We start from the raw sequence: 21,198 nt of genomic DNA on the forward strand, positions 1-21,198 counted from the left end.
AAACTGTGAGTGGTTATGTGGAGTCCTGCAAGAATGGTGTGAAAGGCAAATGTCCAAAACCAAAGGCTGCTTTCTGCTGTTACTAGCAGGGAAAGTTCTGCCTTGGAGGGAGCAGAAGCAGAAAAACTGAGGGTGAGCTCAGAAATTGAATGTTTGTCCCTCTTCCCTTCAGTGACTCCATGAAATGTTATCTCGTCATTCTCGTGAATGTTTCCAAGTTTTTGAACGATGGTTCTGTGCTACGGCCCCTGCTGCTGGGAAGGGCTGTACAAATATCTGCCATACACTCCTCAATTAAAATTCAACCAGAGTTTACATGGTTTGTCCTTAAAAACAGCATTCAGCTGCAACTTACAGCCATAGCTGCCTTATTAAAAATGAAAGTTTTGTTTTAAACACAGTACATTTTGTAACAGTTAAATCAATATATAGTAACTCAGCACTGCAGACAACAGCTGTAAAATGTAATCTGATGACAGAAAGTTGAGAACAGTATTCTGGCAGTTATATGTTAAACTAATCTTTCACCTTTTATTTTTAATGGCACAGAGCTATAAAGATCTGAGATTTCTCTCCACCTGGTGACCCGAAGCTATACAAAATGAGGAAACCAAGAAATCACTGTCTTCAATATGAAAATCTATATATAAATTAGGGATTTTTGGCACCTATTTTGCCTTAGAAGTGGGAGAAGATTAGTTCTCCCAAATGTCATATGTTTCACTTTGATTACAAAATAAACTCAAAGACATTTCCTTGGTGAGTGAAAGTACACTAGATCATTTTGTACTGAAAATGCTTTTTTTTTTTTTTTTTTTTGCACCACGTCTCATCAAGTATATTTTTTTCAGAAAACGCAACTCTTGTTTGGAGTTTTTTTTAAGGTTTCCAATCCAGATTTATTCAGCAAGCGCTTTAATTAAGATGGATACATTCCGTTCTGTTAAGCTTGCAGGCTTCCATAGGGAAGCTTTAACGTGAGCGGCATTGCCCTCTAGCGCTGTGTTGGGGCGGTCCGCAGTGATGTCAGTGGCACAGTGTGAGCAGAGACAGTGAGAGCAGAGCATGCAGAGCTGCCTAAATGCTGACAAACCCTTCTTGGGGGAAGGAGAGTGTCACAGCAGCTGTGACAGAGACAGAGGCATCCTCCCAACAGGACCACAAATGCAGAAGGGATAACAGCAAACCTGTCTTTGTATTTCAGGGACTTCACGATGGAAACAGCTATTTTGAAGCTCCAGCCAAGAATTCTGCCTGGTAATTTCTGTTTAAGTGAATTCAGATGAGAAATTAACCAAGTCTGAGCAGCCTAGTATGTCTGACAGCCTTCAGAGGACTTCGTGCTGTGCAAGTTTTATGTGCTTATAGAGGAGAGCTTGCTGGGGAGATGAGTTCTCAATCTAAAACTGGCCGGGGCTTTGCAGGAACTTCTTGGGTAGAGAGATAACTTCCAACTGAATTCACACCATCTGCATCTTGGGCAAGGGATTCAACCATAACCTGCTATGGAGGATGAATTTTAAGATGAAGACCTTTGGCGATAAATCTAGTTCATCAATACATGGATATTTGAAAGTCTCTGCACTCAATAATGGCAATCTTTCTGCAAACTACTCCAATGGGACAGCAAGCAACCTGGATTTACCTGTCTTGGATATCAGTAGGGCAATAATTGTGGCTGTTATCCTAGGTGCCTTTATACTCTTTGCTATTATAGGTAACATCTTAGTAATTCTCTCTGTTGCTTGCAATAGACATCTAAGAATCCCTACAAACTATTTCATAGTTAACCTCGCAATAGCAGATTTGTTGCTGAGTTTTACTGTCCTTCCATTCTCTGCTACACTGGAAATCCTCGGCTACTGGGTTTTGGGGAGGATATTTTGTGACATCTGGGCAGCAGTGGATGTGCTATGCTGTACAGCTTCTATTTTAAGTCTATGTGCAATTTCCATAGACAGATACATAGGGGTACGTTATTCTCTCCAGTATCCAACACTGGTGACAAGAAGAAGGGCAATTTTAGCTCTCCTAGGTGTCTGGGTCCTTTCCATGGTGATATCCATTGGGCCTCTCCTGGGCTGGAAAGAACCAGCACCCAAGGATGATAAAGAGTGCCGGATCACTGAAGAACCATTCTATGCTTTGTTTTCTTCCTTGGGGTCATTTTACATCCCTTTAATTGTCATCCTGGTGATGTACTGTCGGGTCTACATAGTGGCCAAAAGGACTACAAAAAACCTGGAAGCTGGGGTTATGAAAGAAATGTCCAACTCTAAGGAGCTGACTTTACGGATTCATTACAGGAACATTCATGAGGACACACTAAACAGCACCAAACCCAAGGGTCATCATCCCAGGAACTCTTTAGCTTTTAAACTTTTTAAATTCTCTAGAGAAAAAAAGGCAGCCAAGACGTTGGGAATTGTGGTAGGCATGTTTATCTTGTGCTGGCTGCCTTTCTTCATTGTTCTGCCACTAGGTAAGTGGGTAAACAAGGGTTTGTGAGGGGAGGGGGAGGTAAAGGATTAGTTGTTTACTACAAAAATATAGGGAAAAATCAGATTAATGATACATAGTTATCATTTTGAGAACTGCATGGAATGGATGAAAGGAAGTGAATATAATTCACTTCTGCTGATGGATTTTACAGAGAGTCATGCTAAAACTTTGTAAAGTGTGCAGCCTGCACAGAAAGTCTGTTCATCTCTTAGACCTCAGAGATGGAGCAAATGTCAGATCAGGAGACAGCATCTTCAGATTTTATATATCAAATCTCCCTTTATGGCCTTTATTTGAACTGAGTTGGATTTCAGACACATAGGATGCTTTAACAAAAATCCTAGAAAATAAAAATAATTTCAGCACTGAAATGTTCTTGGTTTAGTTTACTGTTAAATGCTAAGACTGCATTAGGTGTCTTAAATGTAAATGAACCTGACCTAACAATTAAATCTAAAACTCCCCTGGGCTTGTGAAATTGAAAAATTCTAGTTCTCAATTTGAATGTCACTGGCTAAATCCTAAATGCAAACACACAAACCCCACTGGCCCCACAAAAAGGTTCTCATTGGTTTCAGTAAGTTGTAGATCAGGCATTTTGGGAGACAGCCATGTGAGCTTTTGGCAGCCACCATGCTCACTTTCAGACTTAAACATTATTATTTTTTCATGTAGCCTTAACACATTGCTCCATGTTCCCAAGTTCTTGTGAAATTTGATGGTATTGCTTTTAAAATTAACACCAACTCTAAAGTGGAATATCTTAATATATTGAATTATTAAGCTCTCAAAAGTATCTGTCCAAAATTCATTTCTGTGAGACACACACAGTCTGTCAGCCTAAATATGGAAAGAAGTGGATAAAGAGAGAAAAAGCCTTTATTAATGTTTTGTATTCATGTTTACTTAGTTACCCTACCAAAACATTTCTAATAGAGTGCTAAGCAAGTATTTATAGAGACTGTTGTAGAAAACTAAACTGAATTCAGCAACATGGTCCTAGTGAAGTGTTATAAAACTAAATTTCAGTGAACATGCAATATAATTTAAATTAGATTCTTTACTGCAAGACAACTCTTTAAGCTATTGCAGGCAACTTTACAATCTTTAGTTTATTGTATAGTAAACTTTAAATCATTACAATTCAAGATCTGCATAAAGCCATTGTTAAGGGTGTGAAAAAATTTGAACAGAAGGAAAACTGTACGTAAAATTCTCTGGCAACTGACATCTAAGCCTTTGTGCTTGCTTTTCTTAAACTTTCTTAAAGAAAGTTTATAACATTCAGCAAGTTTCCAACTACTGTAAAAATACATACCTGTGGATAGAAATATATGATAGAAATGTATTTTCACTGTATAGTATCAGTACTAGTAGTATGTATCTAGTAGGTCATGATCCCCTGATAAAGTAGATTTCCCCCTTGATTTTCAATTATTGAAGGAATTTGAAGAAAAAAAAAAGGATAAAGGAAAAAAAAAAAAAAAGCAAGCGTGAATGCAGTAAAGCATATCAGTAGCTAGCAGAAGGCAGTCTAGATCCTGATGCTGTTCAACAAATACAGATACAGAACAGTCCATTAAATCATTATGGTCACAGGGCAGAATTATCATCTCAAGAAACAATGAAGTTTCTTGAAAGTGTCAGTTTACCCTTTCAAAACTCCTCCTGGGAGGTTTAATGAGTCATTGTTTAAGACCTCTGTGTGGAGAACTTAGCTCTTGTCCCAGTGTGATTCTGTCTCTCAGATAAGTTGTGTCCAAGGCATCAGAGAAGGGGCAGGCCCTGCATGCTGGCAGAGGTGCTGGGGGAGCTGATGGGCTGAAAGTTCCTGCTGTGGGGTCTGTGGGGTCTGTGACCCCAAACACATTCACACCAGCACTGTGAGCACTCAGCACCCCACAGAGCTGAGATTCAGAGGGAGTTGTCATTGTGGCAGTTAGAAAAGTGAAAAAAAGCAGCACCTTGACACTGCAATATGGGCTTCTGGCTTTCCTGCCCTCTGCCTAGAAATCTTTTCAGGGGCTCAACTCTTTGAACTGACAGCTTTTACCCTAAGAAATGAGGGAGAAAAGGTATAGATAGTATCCAATATACCATACAAATGCATTTAAATAGTAGGGACATTCCCTTAAATTTTGCTGACTTCGATAGTGCTGATATTGTTCCTGGCCCAGATCTCTGTTTTAAATTTATTTAGCAGACTCCAGAACCTTGTACTTTTCATCTCTGTGCATCAGTGCAAAGCTAGTTAATTATGTTGGGCATGACTAAAGCATTAATTGCTAAGACAGGTGGGGAAAAGCACCTTTTCCTGACATGCATGATGCAGGCATTCTGAAATGAAGGAGAGGGTACAGCAGTGCAGAAAGACTTCTAAAGGAGTTTGCTGTGTGCTGCATTCTTCATACCAGAAATCTTATGCTTTGTGTCTTGAAGTCACTAAATTTAAATTAAATACTATTAAGAACCCTGACAAAAATGGTATGAAATCAATGTCAGTGACAGGCAAATCATAGAATCCAAAAGGTACTGATGATTTACAAAACTCTCTATAGGAGCTTTAATCACAACTCACTTGCTAATCTGCACTGGACTGCAAACTACACTTCTGCTACTCAGTCCAGACAAGACACCTTCACTATAATAGAATGAAAGGTTTCTTCCTTAGCCTGTATTTTTCACACTTTACATTTGCACCACTGACCCAAAGCCTGCCAACAACACCTTCATAGTATTTTTCTTTTGTGTGTGTTCCTTGTTTCACTCAGTAATGCAATGACTCTGCACAATGGCATTAGCACAGCAGTTCTGGATTTCTGAGGATCCAACAACAAAATATTTGATAAGTCAGGAAATGTTATTTCTGCAGCACTCCAAATTATAGCTTACCTGTAGTGTAGTTTGCTTCATGTTAAAAAGGTTCTAAGCTCCTCTATTTGTTTCCAGACAAAATTATAATTCTGCCATTTAAACATATTCTGCAGTTATGCACTTTGATATCCTGGACAAAGGATTTTTTCATCAGGTGACAGATACTGCTCACTGACATGGTGCTGAAAGTGGGGTTATTGATGGAATAAATACTCCATTCCAAAGCAGAAGACACAATATTAACACAGAGTGCTTTTCAGGCCAGAATCAAAAGGCTTTGCAAGGAAAGCTCTTTGACAGAGCTCTGTGTGTAGTTATGGGAAAGAACTACAGCACTGGCACTACAATGAACTGAGCATCATGAAACACTCAGCACACAGATTGACCCACAGTTTCTTTTGGTAAGACTGAACCACAGTGCCTTTGATGATGCAGCAAAATTGATCTTAAAGAGAACTCTGTGAGAAATCTGGTTTTATTCCAGCAGCTACCAGATGCTCTTTCCAGATAGCAGTAGAACTATAAAATATCCTTATTGCTCACATTCATAAATGCTCCATGGCCTTGTAAATAGTTTTCTTGCCACTCAAAATTATTTGTGGTACAGCATAAAAAAAAACAAAAATTAAGACATATGTGTCTTAAAGACAACTGCTTGTGCCATAAATCCAGTGACACATCTTTGAAGAGCAAATATCTTACTTCTTTAAAATAAATGCTTCTTGTCTTTGCCCTTCATACAGTCCTTTCTTAGGCATCAGGACTTTATCAAATATGCATTGTTGAAAAGTACTGAGTAAACCAGATTACTTTGATCTAAATAATGCAGAAAAAAACCCCTACAAAACAAACAAACAAAACAACAAAAAAACCCTGCCCTCCTTTAAACAAACAAAAAAAGGAATATCTTATTTTATGCCAATACATTTATTTTATAAATTAATCAAAAATTAAGGATGATATGTGTCCCCCTGGCTACTAGGTAAAAGTTTAGGCTCATTTCTGTTAATTGAGATATCAGAGTGGGCTTGCCAGCTTCTTCCCAGACACACACCCACCCTGCAAAGGGAAAACTCACCACCTCCAGTGCTTTAACCAAAGCAGATTAACTTCCCCAGCTTATTGCTGAACTCCAGTGTCAATCAGGAGAGCATTATTCACTTCCCAGTTCAGTGCCTAAACCCCCTTGCTTCCACAGTACCTGTGGTCTTACCCACTGAAGTCAGAACTAAATTGTTGTAACTGAACTGCAACTGGGATAAGGTCCCAAGAGGGTAATAATGCAGATAAAACTGTCTAGACTATCCTTGCATGCTTTTGAAACCTCTCTACAAAACTGGAAAAAAGAATATAAAAATATTCTGCGGGTCAGCCAATAGAGAATTATTCTTAAAATAAAATGTGATTCAAGCACAGTATGTAGATTTATGTTACATCAGGCCAACCTCTGCATCTCTGCACCAAGAATACCAAATCAGAATACTCAGTTTCCCATGGGAAACATTTCAAGGTATTAGGACCAGTGCTGTCAATGCTACTGGGTTCTGCTTTCTGCAAGGCTTTAGGTCTGGTTTGTCTTTCATCTCATTTTGCTTTTGCCCGCTATTCCCCTAACTAGCCCAGCTCTCTAGATTTGATGTTCTCGAGTTAATAGTTATACAGAATTTGCACAAATTAATGAGATATGAGGCAATCTGAACTTCTACCCACTTGCAGGTCAATCTTTGGTACAATGTTCAATTGCTCCTCTGATTTGTGAGCCAGTTCCTGTAAAACTAAACATCACAGGTGCATTTCTTGACCAGGACAGCATGTTTTGTCACATGTGAAGGACTAGATTATTTCAAGATTATTCACAGCCATCTTCAGCACTGGTTTAAGCTTTTTAATCTGCAAAGGATGTGAATTATCAGTTATTTACAGACTTCTGTTTTTTAGGCAAAGTTGTCTGTAATCAAAGCAGATGGAACCACGCAAATTCTGAGGTACTTCAGAGGTACTATGTAGGGTTTTGATTTGCAGATCAGAGGAGCAACAGGAAATCTTAAAGCATACAGCCTTAGAAAAACAAATACATGAAGTAATACAGAAAAAATACAAAAAAACCCCAAATCATATTGACTGTTCATCCTCAGGGATGGAAGAAACTCTTGTCTCAGGTGATCAGAAAGCTCCAAGGAAAAAAACGAGTCATAACTGGGCCACTGGGCAAAAATAGGAAATCTCAAAACTATTGAAATCAAAGGCAGGAGAGATGCAATAGTTTCAGAGGAAATACTGCTTTAAGCATCCAGCAATGCAGTGCACACAAGGTCCTTAAGCCAAAGGCATTTGCCAAACCTATGTGCTATTGATCAGGTTGATAGTTATGATGGAAACCTTGAGTAAAGTTAAATGTGGTCCTAAAGTATTGAGGCCACACCTCAGGATTTCAGCTGCATGTTCTTTAGTGTACATGTCTGGGAATAATAAACATGAATAAAAACTGGTGAGCTTTTTCTTATCATCACTACAGTCCTTCCCATAGCCCACTGCAAGATTTTAAGCTGGGCATTCAAGTGATACCTGGAAACTGAAGAGCCATAACCAGCACTTTCTAAGCAACAAAAGAGGAAAAAAAATAACAAAAGACCATGCAATAGCTTTGTATTCAATTCCATGCTAGGGGCGTACGATTTACCAGCAGTGTCCAAGACAGATTGCCTCAGTCATAAGTTAGAAGCAAGAAGAGGAGAAAAAGACTCCACAGCATGCTGAGGAACTGAAGATATTTAAGTATAATAAATGAAATGTCAGCAGTCTTAGATTAGCTTTTCTGGGCTCCCTAATCAGCTAAACCTTTGTAAAACAAGCATAAGCTTGGCCTGTAGTCTTTCTAGTTAGCAAGATGCAAGAGTCTCTAACTATTTTGGTCAAAACAATAGTAAAAATAATACCATGTTTCTGTCCCTGTCTACCATCAGTTTTAGAGTACTACACAAGATTTTTACTAAAATTGATATTGATTTTATCACACTTATGTGAGGGCAGCAAAATTTAAACACTAGTGAATTCTGTCCATGTTGTAAGGCTTCATAGCTATTCTGGACTGAGATGTGTCAGGCTGGTATATAAGATATACTGGGTTTGTGTCAAAAAGGGGAGTGCTTGATGGAATTTTTCCACATCTCATGTATTTCTGGATCTTCTATTTCTCTAGTTTGCTATTCCAGGTAAACCCAGATTTTTTTCTAATGGATGAGGTATGAAAAATCTTATTCCTGTTGCATTTATTTTAAACTACAGCTTTCCTCTTTCTTTTTTCTTTCTGCTCTGGGCAAATAAAGCTCTTATTTGCCTGTACTATTGCTCTTTTAAAGACTAACTTGCAAATGGTCTGTTGCACCTCAGTTTTTTAAAAACAGTATTCAACTCTCATTGCTTTAAGCAGCAACAATATCTTTTGTACAATGCTGTAGGAATGACAGTCAGGGACTGCAGATCAGAGCAAGACCTCTGGAAATTAGAGATTATCTCTTAACTTCTACCTATCAGAGACCATTTTGTCATGCCAGGAGTGCCACTGTTAGTAGCTCTGTGGTTAAATGCATAGCCACTGTCCCTTTGAAAAGGCAAATGCTGTCACTCTCCTTTGCAATTGCTTAAAATATAAGCCCTATCTTCACCACAAAATATATCCCTATCTTCACCACAACTTCCATCAGCAAAGCTTCAAGGGAGGTAAAGCCCTTTCTTTTGGCCATTCTAGATAAGCATCTAATTTTGGAGCCTTTAAAAGTCTCCGTTGTGAATGAAGTTCATGAGAGTCTCACAGAAGTGATTTGTTAATCTGAAATATGAGGCACCCTTTATCAGAGATACTGTGGATGATACTAAATTACGAATTTTAACTAGGATAAGAAAACATAAACAGTAACCTTTCTTAGCCTACAGATAGTAAGGAAAATGTTTAGCTATGCTTTGCTCTTTCTTGTGAATATATCCTTAGGGGAATGTACTCTATGGTCTGATCCTGCATTTTTCTACAACTTTTATTTGTCTGCTTACAAACTTGTCTGCACAGGATCAGGCCTTAGATTGGTAGGATTTACTGATTTTAGTTAATATCAATAATGTGTTGGCTTGCAGATATTTATTTCCTGTATGAGTGGTCTGGAGGAATGACTATAGACACCTTTTATCCTACCAGAAGAGTTAGGAGAGATTTCTCTATGTGACTTCCCTGACTGAACATAAAAACAGGGAAATGAAAGACTCAAGAGCTGAGGACATGTGGAATAATACCTTCATCCCCCCCCTCACAGGTGTTCACTCACTGTAGGGCCAGAAGGCTCCAGCAAAGAGAATTCCACAACTGCTACAGGCACTCAGTTCTAGGACATGAATTCCTCACAAGAAGGGAATTTTTCTTAATATGCAGCCTTGGTATCCCCCAGTGACACCAACATGCTTGAAAACCATAACCAAATGTTAGCCATCCTCACTTGTTTGTAGTAGTTATAATGTAACTATCTTTCCTTTTATTTTCTTTATTGAATTTTATTCTGTTTATTTTGGATGCTCTTCTTATTTCTCAAGATCTTTTTTCACTGTTATCCTAACCTTCTGCAGAAGTCCTGCAAATCCCTCCCAGCTTGATCAACACAATTTTATAACCTTCCTCTCTATTCCATCCTCCTCACTGTTTGCAAACTGTGGGGTTTTTCCCTATATTAAATAAGTCCAGGGGAATGTAAACAAACTCTGAGAGCTGGAAGGGAAGAAATCAGAAGCTTTAGAAAGCCAATTAGCTTTAAAACCTTGGCATGCTGACTTGGCTAAGCATGTGGTAAAAACAACCACAGAAAGCTTAAATAAAAGACTAATACATCCTCTCTACATTCTGTAAACTCCTACTCATAACAAATCTGCTCAGAGGCAGCTTATTGCTTTTACAGGGAGAATTCTACTAGCTAGACACATGTAGCATTTGAGCTTTCCCTATTCATTAAGAAGTGGCAGGAGCTACGGCTGGAGCAGGAATCACAGTGGGAATTGCAGGGGAGAAGCAGAAGTTCCCAGCCAGGGCTTTGGCAGCTGCCTCCTGCCTGGCACTGGGAAAGTCACTAAGCACATCCCAAATCTGATCAAATTGAGTTTTATAGGAAGGCTGAGTTCCATCATAAAAAATAAATCTTGCAAAACAGTATTATTTTTGCAAAAGTTGTCTTCTTGAGGACAGACTGAGAGGCAGGGTTTGATCTTGTGGAAGCCTCCTGGTTTTCCTGGTTCAGGACTCATTTGTTATCATTTTGCAAGGCTTTTCACCAGTACAGAGGTTGGAATTTTCTGTGTTCAGATTTAATTCCAGTCAGAATTACTCCAATCTACACCAAAATGGAATAATTCTCTCCTCTAAATGAAGAAGGCCATGTTTGCCTTCCAAGGTTATACCAATTATTTAAATTTAACCAGACCCTATAACAAACTTCAAAATACTTATTACCAATTCTCTATTTCTATCTTACAGCATTCAAACAAGTGTTTTTTTCTTTCCCAAGAATACCCCCAATCACTGCTTCAAATTTTCAAACACTTCATTTTCTACTTGTCAGAAATAATAAAAAAAAGTAGTTCAGATATTATGACTCTTCTTTAATCTGAAGACAATGACAAAAAAACTGTCACTGCACTGAAACTCTTTTTCTACATCATTATTGCTTCATGACATATTTTTTTGTATCTAGATTGCTACTACTAGAATATCAATTGACAGAGTGAAGTACTTAATTTCAGACAATCTTGTTTCAATAAACACAATTTTTTTATTTGCTCCAGTAGCAGGAACACCCACTCACCCTAAGCTGGCTCTCCTCCCCTCTAAGCAAAACTTCAGAAGATTTTGAAATGTAATTTTTTGAATGGGCAGAAAATATAGGGCCTGATAACCCAAAACTCATCCATAAAGACCTTTTCTCCTTAAACCCGAGAAGTTCACAGTTCTCCTGCCCAACTATTATCTAATCTAAGTATCAAATACTTGATTCTGGGCAGAACTGATAATTCAATGAGTAATTTAAATACTTAATTTATATCAAATACACAACTTATTAAAATGGACACTTAGTTAATAGAAAGTCAGTTGTGACAACATAAAGTGATTAGAAAAGAGAGAAGTTGGAGCTAAAAACTAAATAAGAGATAAGGAGAGTAGAAACAAAAATTTAAAAGTTAAGAGGAAGAAAGAAAGTAAGTAACTGGAAAGTGAACATACCTGGATGGAAAAAGAAAAAGTAGAGATTATTAAAGAGAAGGCAGAAAGTAGAGTGTGGTTTATTTTAGATTTAAAAATCATTAATAATTTAAATTTTTTCTTCCATCAGGTACAAATATTAAATAAAAGGTGTTCTTGTAAATACATACACTCAGAAAACCCTCTATCATGAGGATAACTCACACCATCATTAACATAGCAAGGAAAACTATTCAAATACCCCTATTAGATGCAAGCAGCAGCATACTGGTTGGTATAGCAGGAACAGAGCCAGTAGATGGAGTGATTATCCCTTTTTACTCAACTCTCATTAATCTGCAGTACTGCATCCATGCAGGGAAAGACAGCAATAAACTGAAGGGCAGTGAAAGCAACCAAAACAATCATGAGGGTGGAGCCCAGAGGAGAGGGTAAAGGAATGGGGCTGCTTCAGCCTGGAGAAGGCTTCAGTCAGCCTGACCACACAATGGAACCCAGTGATATTTCACAAATAGCACCACAAATACCTGTTGTTCACTTGGACATTGTTTATTTCTTCTGTGTGGCTAGCAATAGCACACAGAGCAGAATGCCACAGGTAGCAAAGGCAATTTAGAACACTTTCTATCAAAAACATGATCTTTTATGGTATTTTTCAGATTTAAACTCCAGGCAACCACTATGGTATCTGATCATCTTGTATAGGCACATAACTGGAGAAATAAGTTTTCTCTCTTCTCCTGGAAGACGTCTGGGAGGTTTTGTCTGGTGGGTTGCATCAGCAGGTCTAATTTTGATGTTAAATTCTTACTCCCATAAAGTGGAAACTCAAATATTTATCTCCTGTGTATTACACTTTTGTTAGGAAGTTCACCAAGGATTAAATTAAGGATACTTGAATAGAAAGTCTTAACTTTCCCATCCTCCTTTCTCTATGAATACACTCTCTATGTTCACTTGGGAGAGGTAGCAAAGTAGATATTTAGATGGAAGAAAAATAACAGAGTAGGAAATTATGAGACAGTAGTGTACATGCCTGTGTCTGCTTTTCTGCCACAGTAAAACCTCCTTCAGGGAAGAGTTTTCCTTAATTAACAATATTGGGATTAAGTCAGTCCAGAAGATTTTCCTTGTGCTCATCCTGCTATTTTAAGGACTCTTCCAAAGTCCACTGGCATCCTTTACAAAGGCTTTCAAAGACTCCCACTGACTCCAGTGGGCTCTGAATTTTAATGTCTCAATGATGTTCCAGCTAGATATTCTGCAGAATATATGAAGACAACAAATATGGCAAATTGTTTCCCTCAATGTTGCCTAATTTCATTGAAGTTGCTTTACTTACTTTCTGTGTAATAAAATATTCACTATAGAGAAGCAGTTAGGCCCTAAATGACATTAGCTTTTACTACATAAAAACTTCTTAATTCCTTTTTCTTATATTTGTTGTTGCTCAGTGTATTTCCGACCTGAATAGCTCTATCAAGCTCGGTGAGCATGGTAAAAAAAACAATTAAAACTGACAAAGATGATTGAGATAACAGTATGCAAAATTTCCCATACATTTTGAAAAGCAATCTGAATTAGTGCAGGGAAATATCTATGTGTTTATCAGACTGCGATGGGAAAGTAGTTGGAAATTAGGGGAGGAAATATTAGTCTGATATTTAGAGAGTTTCTGTATGATTTAAGAGTCAAGCAACATTTGCATTGGGCTATTTGCAGAACCAGAAAAAAGTGGAGCATGAAGTAGTCTTCAGTGATCAGTGTTTTCACTAACTCCTCGACCCTTATTCCTGAATTTCACAGTTTCATAACTTTTCTAATATTGTAGCTAAATGCTGCTCATTGTTTTCAAATCACATCACCTCGTAGCTTTCCAGACTGATTTATTTCCATATTTTCTGTTAATGACTCAGTCAGGGTCATGACAGCTTTCAAATGATTGATTTGGGCTCAGTCATTTTTTTAGGGCCAGGCCTGAAGACAAGGTGCTTACGTCAGTCAGGGTTGCTATGAAGAACCTCTTTGCCCTTTTGTGTTGCTGCCCTTTAATATGAAAGGGTTCTGAAAAGGGCTCTTTGCTGTAGCTGCTTAAAATGGCCTGCTGTCATTTTTTTCAAATGGCATTTGGAAAATAGATTATCATGAAAGATAGGCATAAGCTTCTTTCTTTTTTCTTAAGGAACACATATTACTTGAAGCAATTGACAAAGATAAGCCATTTTTTCAGCACTCAGCTGTTTTGCATTTTTTTTCTACTTGGTCTTCTAGTCCTTACTGTATGTAGTAATATTTGGTTCATGTGCCATATAGACTATACAAGCACAGCTAATTTATCTTCTTTGGTCCTCTGCTTTCTTCTCTATAGCTTAGTTAGCATCAGGCCAGCATTGTCACCTGAATAAACACCATTATCTGCTGTGGCACAGGAGAGCTATTTACTCAAGAAGTTAGGAAATGTTTTTCCATAGTTTTGAGGGCCAAGCCATGATGTCTACCTTGCCAGGAGGTGTGACATATTCCTAGAATCATATCCCTCTCCAATAAGGCATCCTGACAGTCACAATTGACTCAGCTGCTTTCACAGCCCAGGGAACACAAAACCACTCCAGTGTAAAAAAGTTGCTCTTTTTTGAGATGTGACATTCAGGCTTGATTGTCACTTTCCATTTTAAAAACTCTTCAAATTAACTCCAGTTCTTGAAATAAGAACTCTCACCTGAATCTCTTTTCTTTGGTTATTTTAGCCAGACACAAAATGTTTTCCCAGCTGGATAACTGTTGAATGACAGTTTTGCTTTAAAAATATCACACATTCTTTTCTAAAGCCCCATTTGCTAAATTTAGCTGATCAATTGCATATTTTTAACACTAAGAGTACATTAAATTGATTTCTTCGTATGTTTTCCATTTGGACAGCCCCTTTAGGGAAATTATTTGGTATGAATGGAAGAAAAAGCATTCAAAAATAACCTCTTTGTTTGGGCTACAGCATTTTTATGAGGGCCTGGGAAATGGGAAGTGCACAACTTCAGGTTTCAAGAGATTTGTACTATCATTATAACCTTGAAAAATGGGGTGATGTATAGGAGCTGCCAGAGAATGTACTGGAAATTATAAGGTATGTCTGAACAGGCTCCTTCTGAGAAGCCTGGGAACAGTTTGATCTTTTTCTTCAAAAATGGCATTTGAAAATGCTTTGAAGAAAGTACAACCTTATTCCATGTGTGCATTGTACAACATCCTGGACTTGTTCTTCATTGGAATCAAATGTTAGTGCAATAGATGTGTACATATCAACACCAAGCCTGCTGTTTATTTTAATCCTACATTAATTATGTGCTCCTTTAGCTTTCAGGTAGTGGAAAGCTCATTAGCTTTAGAAGCAACAAAACCAACATTTTATTACAAAAACACCAAAAATGAAAGCAGCATTAAAGATTTTTAATAAACAGATTCTAGCAGTGATCTGATGGCACATTTACCTTTCTTAAATGTAGACAAACTAATTATCTCAGGTATTGTCTCTGCTTGTTTCTTCTGAACAGGATCTCTGTTTTCATCTCTGAAGCCTCCTGAAACGATCTTCAAGGTGATTTTTTGGCTGGGCTACTTTAACAGCTGCTTGAATCCAATCATCTACCCTTGCTCAAGCAAAGAGTTCAAGAGGGCTTTTATACAGATCCTAAAGTGCCAGTGCCACCGCCGCAAGCAGTTGGGGTGGTGGCCCTACAGCTACAGAAACTGGAATAGGGGCTCCTATGAGCAGCATAGGAAGGACTCTCTGGAAGACAGTGGGAGTTTCCTAAGTGGCAGTCAGAGGACATTATCTTCAGCATCTCCCAGCCCTGGCTACCTGAGCAAAATCACCCACCCACACATGGAGATGTGCACATTCCAAGATTGGAAAAACTCCAGCTCTTTCCTGAGCCCCTTACAGGAAGGCAGCAGACCAAAGGATCCGTCTCAGTTCTTTACCTTCAACCTCTTAACAGAGCGCAATGGACACATTCCTGCTGGCAGCCAGGATTCCAGCAATGGGGACCACGAGGCCACCTGTGACACACTGAATGGCAAAACTGAGTGTATAGCAAACATGACACTGGAATGAATAGATTGTCAATGGTCTGTTCTCCTTGTTCCCCAGCTTGCTGTAAGTTTAGCCAAGGTGAAGAAGTGCACAGTTTCTCAGTACAGCACCAGAAGGCAGCCAGTGAGAACCAGGCAGATCCATGTCACAGGAGCAGCAAAGTGTAATCATACTCCCAGTCCCTTGTCAGAGAGGCTACTGGAGCAAAAAGAGAATGCAGGAAAGATGCTCCATAAAACCAGGGAAGTGCACATCCAATTATTTAGGTATTGCAGAAGTGCTGTGGAACAGCCAAACCCATGCATAGTGAAAGAGTGTATACATCTGCAGAGGGCAGGGGAAATTTACATGAATGTGTGTGTGTACATGTGTGTGTATGGATGCCTGAGAGTGCAAGTGAGCCATGCAGCTCTATTTGTACCTCTCCAGGGTATCAGTTGCCACTGATTCTGCCTGTAAATTCTTAATTGTTGTACTTCACTGTACATTAGCACTTTAGAAATGGAAAACAACATCAAAGATTAAAGTAATTTTGCAACAATCAATGCACTTGCATCTATTACTGTAAGACTAGAATTTAGCCATATTCCCTCATTAGAATTTTCACTTCAAAAGAAAACACTCCTAGTGGTTAAGTTTGCCACTCTAACTCCTAGGATGCTCTTAAATCTCTCTTCAGTTTCTTCCCTTCCATAATTCCTTTATCACCAATACACATAAGTCTTTTAGCTTTCTCCATGGCCTTTTTTGAAAGTTTGAATATACCATTAGTGATGAGAGCTCATAATCTACATTTCAGCACATTAGGAAGTGTCATGTAAACATCCAGGCTACCAGAGGATCTGACTTCTAAAAGCAACACTCATAAATTACTCCAAATACCTCATAAACAGTGTTGAGCACAAAAGAGCACTGATTGCTGGAGGCACAAAACCCAGCCTTAAGACACACATGAGCACAATTTGAAAATAGTACTGCACATTTAGAGCATTCAGAGGCTTTTGCTCTGCCACTCAGAGAAGAAGAGAAAGAGTCAAAACAATGGAATAGTGAACATTATGCTGTTGTTTATATTTTTCACTTCAATTTTACAGCACTGTAACAGAATTCCTGAGAATATCTTCAAGGACATTTTAGGTAATATTTGGAAGTTATTTTAATCTCTTGCAATTAAGTGTGAATCATTAAACTAGTGACTGATTTTTTTACATGAAGTGGTACAAACGGTGAAAATTGGTATTTTCGCCTTCCTCCAATGGAGACTTTCCTCCTCATTAGGGTTTTTAGTGACATTTTTTAAAGCATGAAACAAAAAAAATGAGCTGTAAACACATATCCTGAAAACACTTAGGGACAATTTAACAGTACTAGGTCCCAAAGGAGAGCTATTTCTTTTCGTTTCCTTAAATGTATATTCTCTTATAAAGTTGACTGGGATGGATGTAGTTTGTGGTTAGCTGAAATATCCCTGAGTTCAGTGAGCAATTATAGGGAAGCCACGCTGTGAGGCCTTCCTGTGATCCTATGTTAGAGTAAGAAACACATAAATATATGATTGAAGCTATGCCTAATCTTCTAATTTAGTAATTCCATTTTGCTTGCAGTGAAGGCCATAATTTCCTCTTAAACTGACAATGTTTATAAAATTTTAAAGTATTACCAAGCAGAAGAACAAGCTCTTATTCATATACTGAGGTTGGCACAAAGGATATTCTATCTATCTGTAATATGTTAAATTAAAGCTATTCTCTCTGGACATTTAGATGGCAGAGAACTCTATTTTTAAACTATTAATTTCTGGAGGGAACCTACAGTAGTCAGTCAAACACTTCTGGGTTTTGTAAAGTTTCTTCAAAATTACTTTAAATTGGATCCAAATTTGTTTAATCTTACCAGCTGATACCACACTTCAGCTAAATTTGAGTCACACATGACTGGTATAGTGTAAGTTAAATCCAGGTAATGAAATCCATATTTGAGAATTTCTAAGTGATACTGCAAGGTTTCAGAATAAATAGCCCTCCATTACCCTTTAGCTTGGTAGCTCTCAGAGACTGCTCATTCTTTTATTTAGTTTCTAGTCCTAACAAAGGCTATGTGATACCTGATTAACATTTAAGCTCCTAAAACAATGACATAATTCTCTAATTACCTATGAAATCAGACAGGCTTTTATGCCATACTGAAGTGGCCTATGTGTACTTATCATCTTTTTATTTTTCTATATGTAAAGTTCCAAAAACTGCAAGGAAAGTTCCCTTACTGCTTTTTGGTTTTAATCTATAAAAAAAGATTCTCAGCCATTTTAGTACTGGAAAAAACAGCTTTTCCTTAATGCTGTAGCTAATCAGGAGGAGAAGATATAGATTAACATCATGCAAGTCCATGCCAATTAGAACATTCAGTGCCTCTAATCTTATGAATCACAGAAAAATCCTCAGAGAGACAAAAACCCCAACATATATGTTCCACAAGCCTTTAAAAACTCAGAAGAGAAGGAATTCCACAGGCAGAATTCCCAGGAGTTACATCGCTCTTCAATAAGTTTGAGCTGGGAAGGCTGATGGACAGAAAACAAAAAAGAAATCAGGAAAATAAGAGAAGCTGAGGTTTGGGATTTCTGATACTGAGGAAAACAAGAGGAAAAGTTTTACTTACCACTGAAGATGAAAAACAAGAAGGTGGAAACAATCATAGGCAATTAAAACAAATATATTCTGTCATTTCTAAGACAGACATTTACATCATGCCCATTTTGCTTAGCTTATTTATTATGCCACTTCTTAAGGGATCATCTCATAAGATCCCTAACATCAGACAGATGAAGGAATGACAAAGGGCAGGCTCCAACCCAGCAACCAGTGATAATAGAAAAAAAGTGAGAACAAGTTTGGGCAATACCTGCTATATACTTGAGATATAAATGTAATAAACTGTCTCATTCTTAATCCCTATCCAGTTACATTTTAAGACTGAAGAGCCTATAACTTGTAGTTCCAACAAATACAAGATGGAAGGATTCCTAATATTTCTCCTAAAGATATTTCTCTTCTCACAGGTTTTTTCTGGGTCATGTACGTATCTCACCATGCCAGGCCCTCCCTAGCCATGCATGGTATTACATGACTTACCCAAATCAAACAGATCAATGCTCTTCTTCTAAGCTCTTTGCTTTTTGTGTCATGAATTCCCATTTTTGTAGTGTCCCACACAGCCTGTTTTTACAGCAACACCGTACTATCCATGCAAACATGCTAAACCATATAAGATTTCAGAAGAGTTATGTCAAATCTCCTTATAAGCTGGCAATACCTACTTCATCTCCAGTCACAGCTTCAATGAAGGTATAAGCAATAGAACTGACTGTAAAAATGGAAACAAATAACAACAACGCAAAAATGTAGGTGAAGCAGGGACTACAAAGATAACAAGAAAGAAAGACTGATATGCCACCTTAAAATATGAAACCCTTGCAAGGCCACTTGACTTCTATAGAACAAATCTATTCTAAATGTCTTTATTTTTACCACTGGAATCTTCTATGACCTCCACCAGGCAAAGCAAACCCAAATGAGGCTACACAAATCACCCACTTCCCTTTGTTGGTCCTTCATTTGTTGCAATGTTTTCCTTTAAAGGAAAAAATATTTGGGTCATGGCATCATAATCAAACCTTGTGGGACAAACCCATTTTTATAGTACAGCCAAAATTAATTTGACAAGCAGAACATCCACAATCTAGTGAAACTGCAATTGGCACACTGGGGTGGTCTATTAGATGAAACTATACTTCATCAAGCCTATTTTTTATGCATACACATGCAATGTACGTTCTGAGGAGCCCATTTGGTGGGCAAACAGATCTGCCTCCAAAGAGGAGTTGCTGCCATTTAGCACAGAAGGTGTTCATCAAACACTGTGAATTTCTCCAGGTTAAGCTACTGCATGGAGCTTAATCACTAACTAGGGGCTTGTGCAAAGCCATTCAGCTGAGAAGCACAGCTATAATGGCTCACAAAGTATTGTTACAGATCAGCTGCACATCAATTAAACCCATTAGGCTTCAATGCACTCAGCTATCACAAGGGCTTCTTATTTTTGAAAAGAGTTATTGTAAAATCAATCCATCTGAATGACACTGAAACTCTACCTTCTTTACTCTGTGGAAATGCAGTTTTCTATTATCTCTCCAAATATGACAGAGAGAAGAGGGGATATTAGTATTATAAAGTGCAGTTCCAGCTTAGAAACTGTAAAAATAGCACCTATCTGTTCAACAGATGTGCTCCCTGCTCTTGGTTTCTGTGCTTCACTTTCACCTGATACAAATGAGCATAACATTGCACAACCTAGGAGGTGACAATGCACAGCAGCCATGGTGTGAAAGTATTCGTATCCTAACAATTGCTTATTCCTCTTAGTGGCCACAAACTCATCAAATTCTCATACAAACCAGCTCATTCCCATGAGAATAAATTGGATCCTGTTTGATACAATCAATAACAAATATGCTTACCTTTTTTCCAAACTATGATGGCACTTCATTGGGCAGAGCATGGTATCACAGGGATGATGCATCAGACAAAGAAACAGCAGTTTCACTCTGAAGTGGTCAGAAAGAAATACTTAATACAAAGAATTGTCATGCTAGTTTCAGTCACTTTAATGGAAACAAAAAGTATTTCTACTCTTTATGACTTTTGGGGGACTGTAAGCAGCACTAAGTCATAATTCCCCAAATCAGTAAAAATACTTGAAGCCGTAACATCCTGTTCAAGGCACTAACCAAGGAAAATTCCAGCCTCTGCCTTAAATACTATTTTTATGTTTCAGCTCCAGATTGTGTGATAATTTGATAATTTGCATACACACAGGCAGTGCAAGGAACAGAGAAGAGTACTCCTCCCTTTCAGGCAGCTGTGCACAGCACTGTGGGAAGACATTTCCTTCCCCGTGCACAAAGCATTTTGGGGTCCCAGCTCTACAGTGGAATGGCTTCTACAGCAAACATGCAGCAGAACTTTTTCTCTAGGTTTTAAGGCAGTCCCTAGAATTAAGAGAATATTGAACCCACAAGTCTCTCACAGAATGACTGCTGTGCTGTCACTATTGGGCCTCCTCTAACTGTTTTTTTTGAAAAGAGTGAACTTTCCTCCTCCCTCCAAAGAGTAGTTGGAAGTGTCTATTCCCAGCTGCTATATCTACACTATGGATCTCAAGTGTTTGGAGTTATTTTCCTGCAGCATACAGCAAGGTCTTTGGACAAGGAAGAGTTTCCGGGTGCCTTCTGTCTTGCCAGTAATGCCAGCAGGCTGTGTACAGCTCAGGTTCCCCCAGGTAGTCTGTATCAGATGCCATTTTCAAACACCTAATTCTTGCCGTGCATCGCACACAATTCATAGACAACAGTATTTTGTTCTTTTCTTATCATCCTAAATAACCCGTATTTATGCAGGCATATTTTTTCTTTGATCAACTATTCATCCATATACTTGTCTTG

At 38.2% G+C, this 21,198-nt stretch overlaps 1 protein-coding gene across 1 annotated transcript; it reads left to right on the plus strand.

Moving 5' to 3' along the window:
* The first annotated feature begins 1,036 nt into the window (after positions 1-1,036).
* Positions 1,037-16,236, plus strand: ADRA1B (adrenoceptor alpha 1B). The gene is made up of 2 exons (XM_030459331.1): positions 1,037-2,482; positions 15,157-16,236. The coding sequence occupies exons 1-2, from the start codon at positions 1,513-1,515 to the stop codon at positions 15,717-15,719; spliced, it is 1,533 nt and encodes a 510-aa protein (XP_030315191.1). The 5' UTR covers positions 1,037-1,512; the 3' UTR covers positions 15,720-16,236.
* Positions 16,237-21,198: the final 4,962 nt, after the last annotated feature.

Source organism: Calypte anna, chromosome 13, assembly GCF_003957555.1.
Source record: "Calypte anna isolate BGI_N300 chromosome 13, bCalAnn1_v1.p, whole genome shotgun sequence".
In the NCBI taxonomy this organism is placed as follows: domain Eukaryota; kingdom Metazoa; phylum Chordata; class Aves; order Apodiformes; family Trochilidae; genus Calypte; species Calypte anna.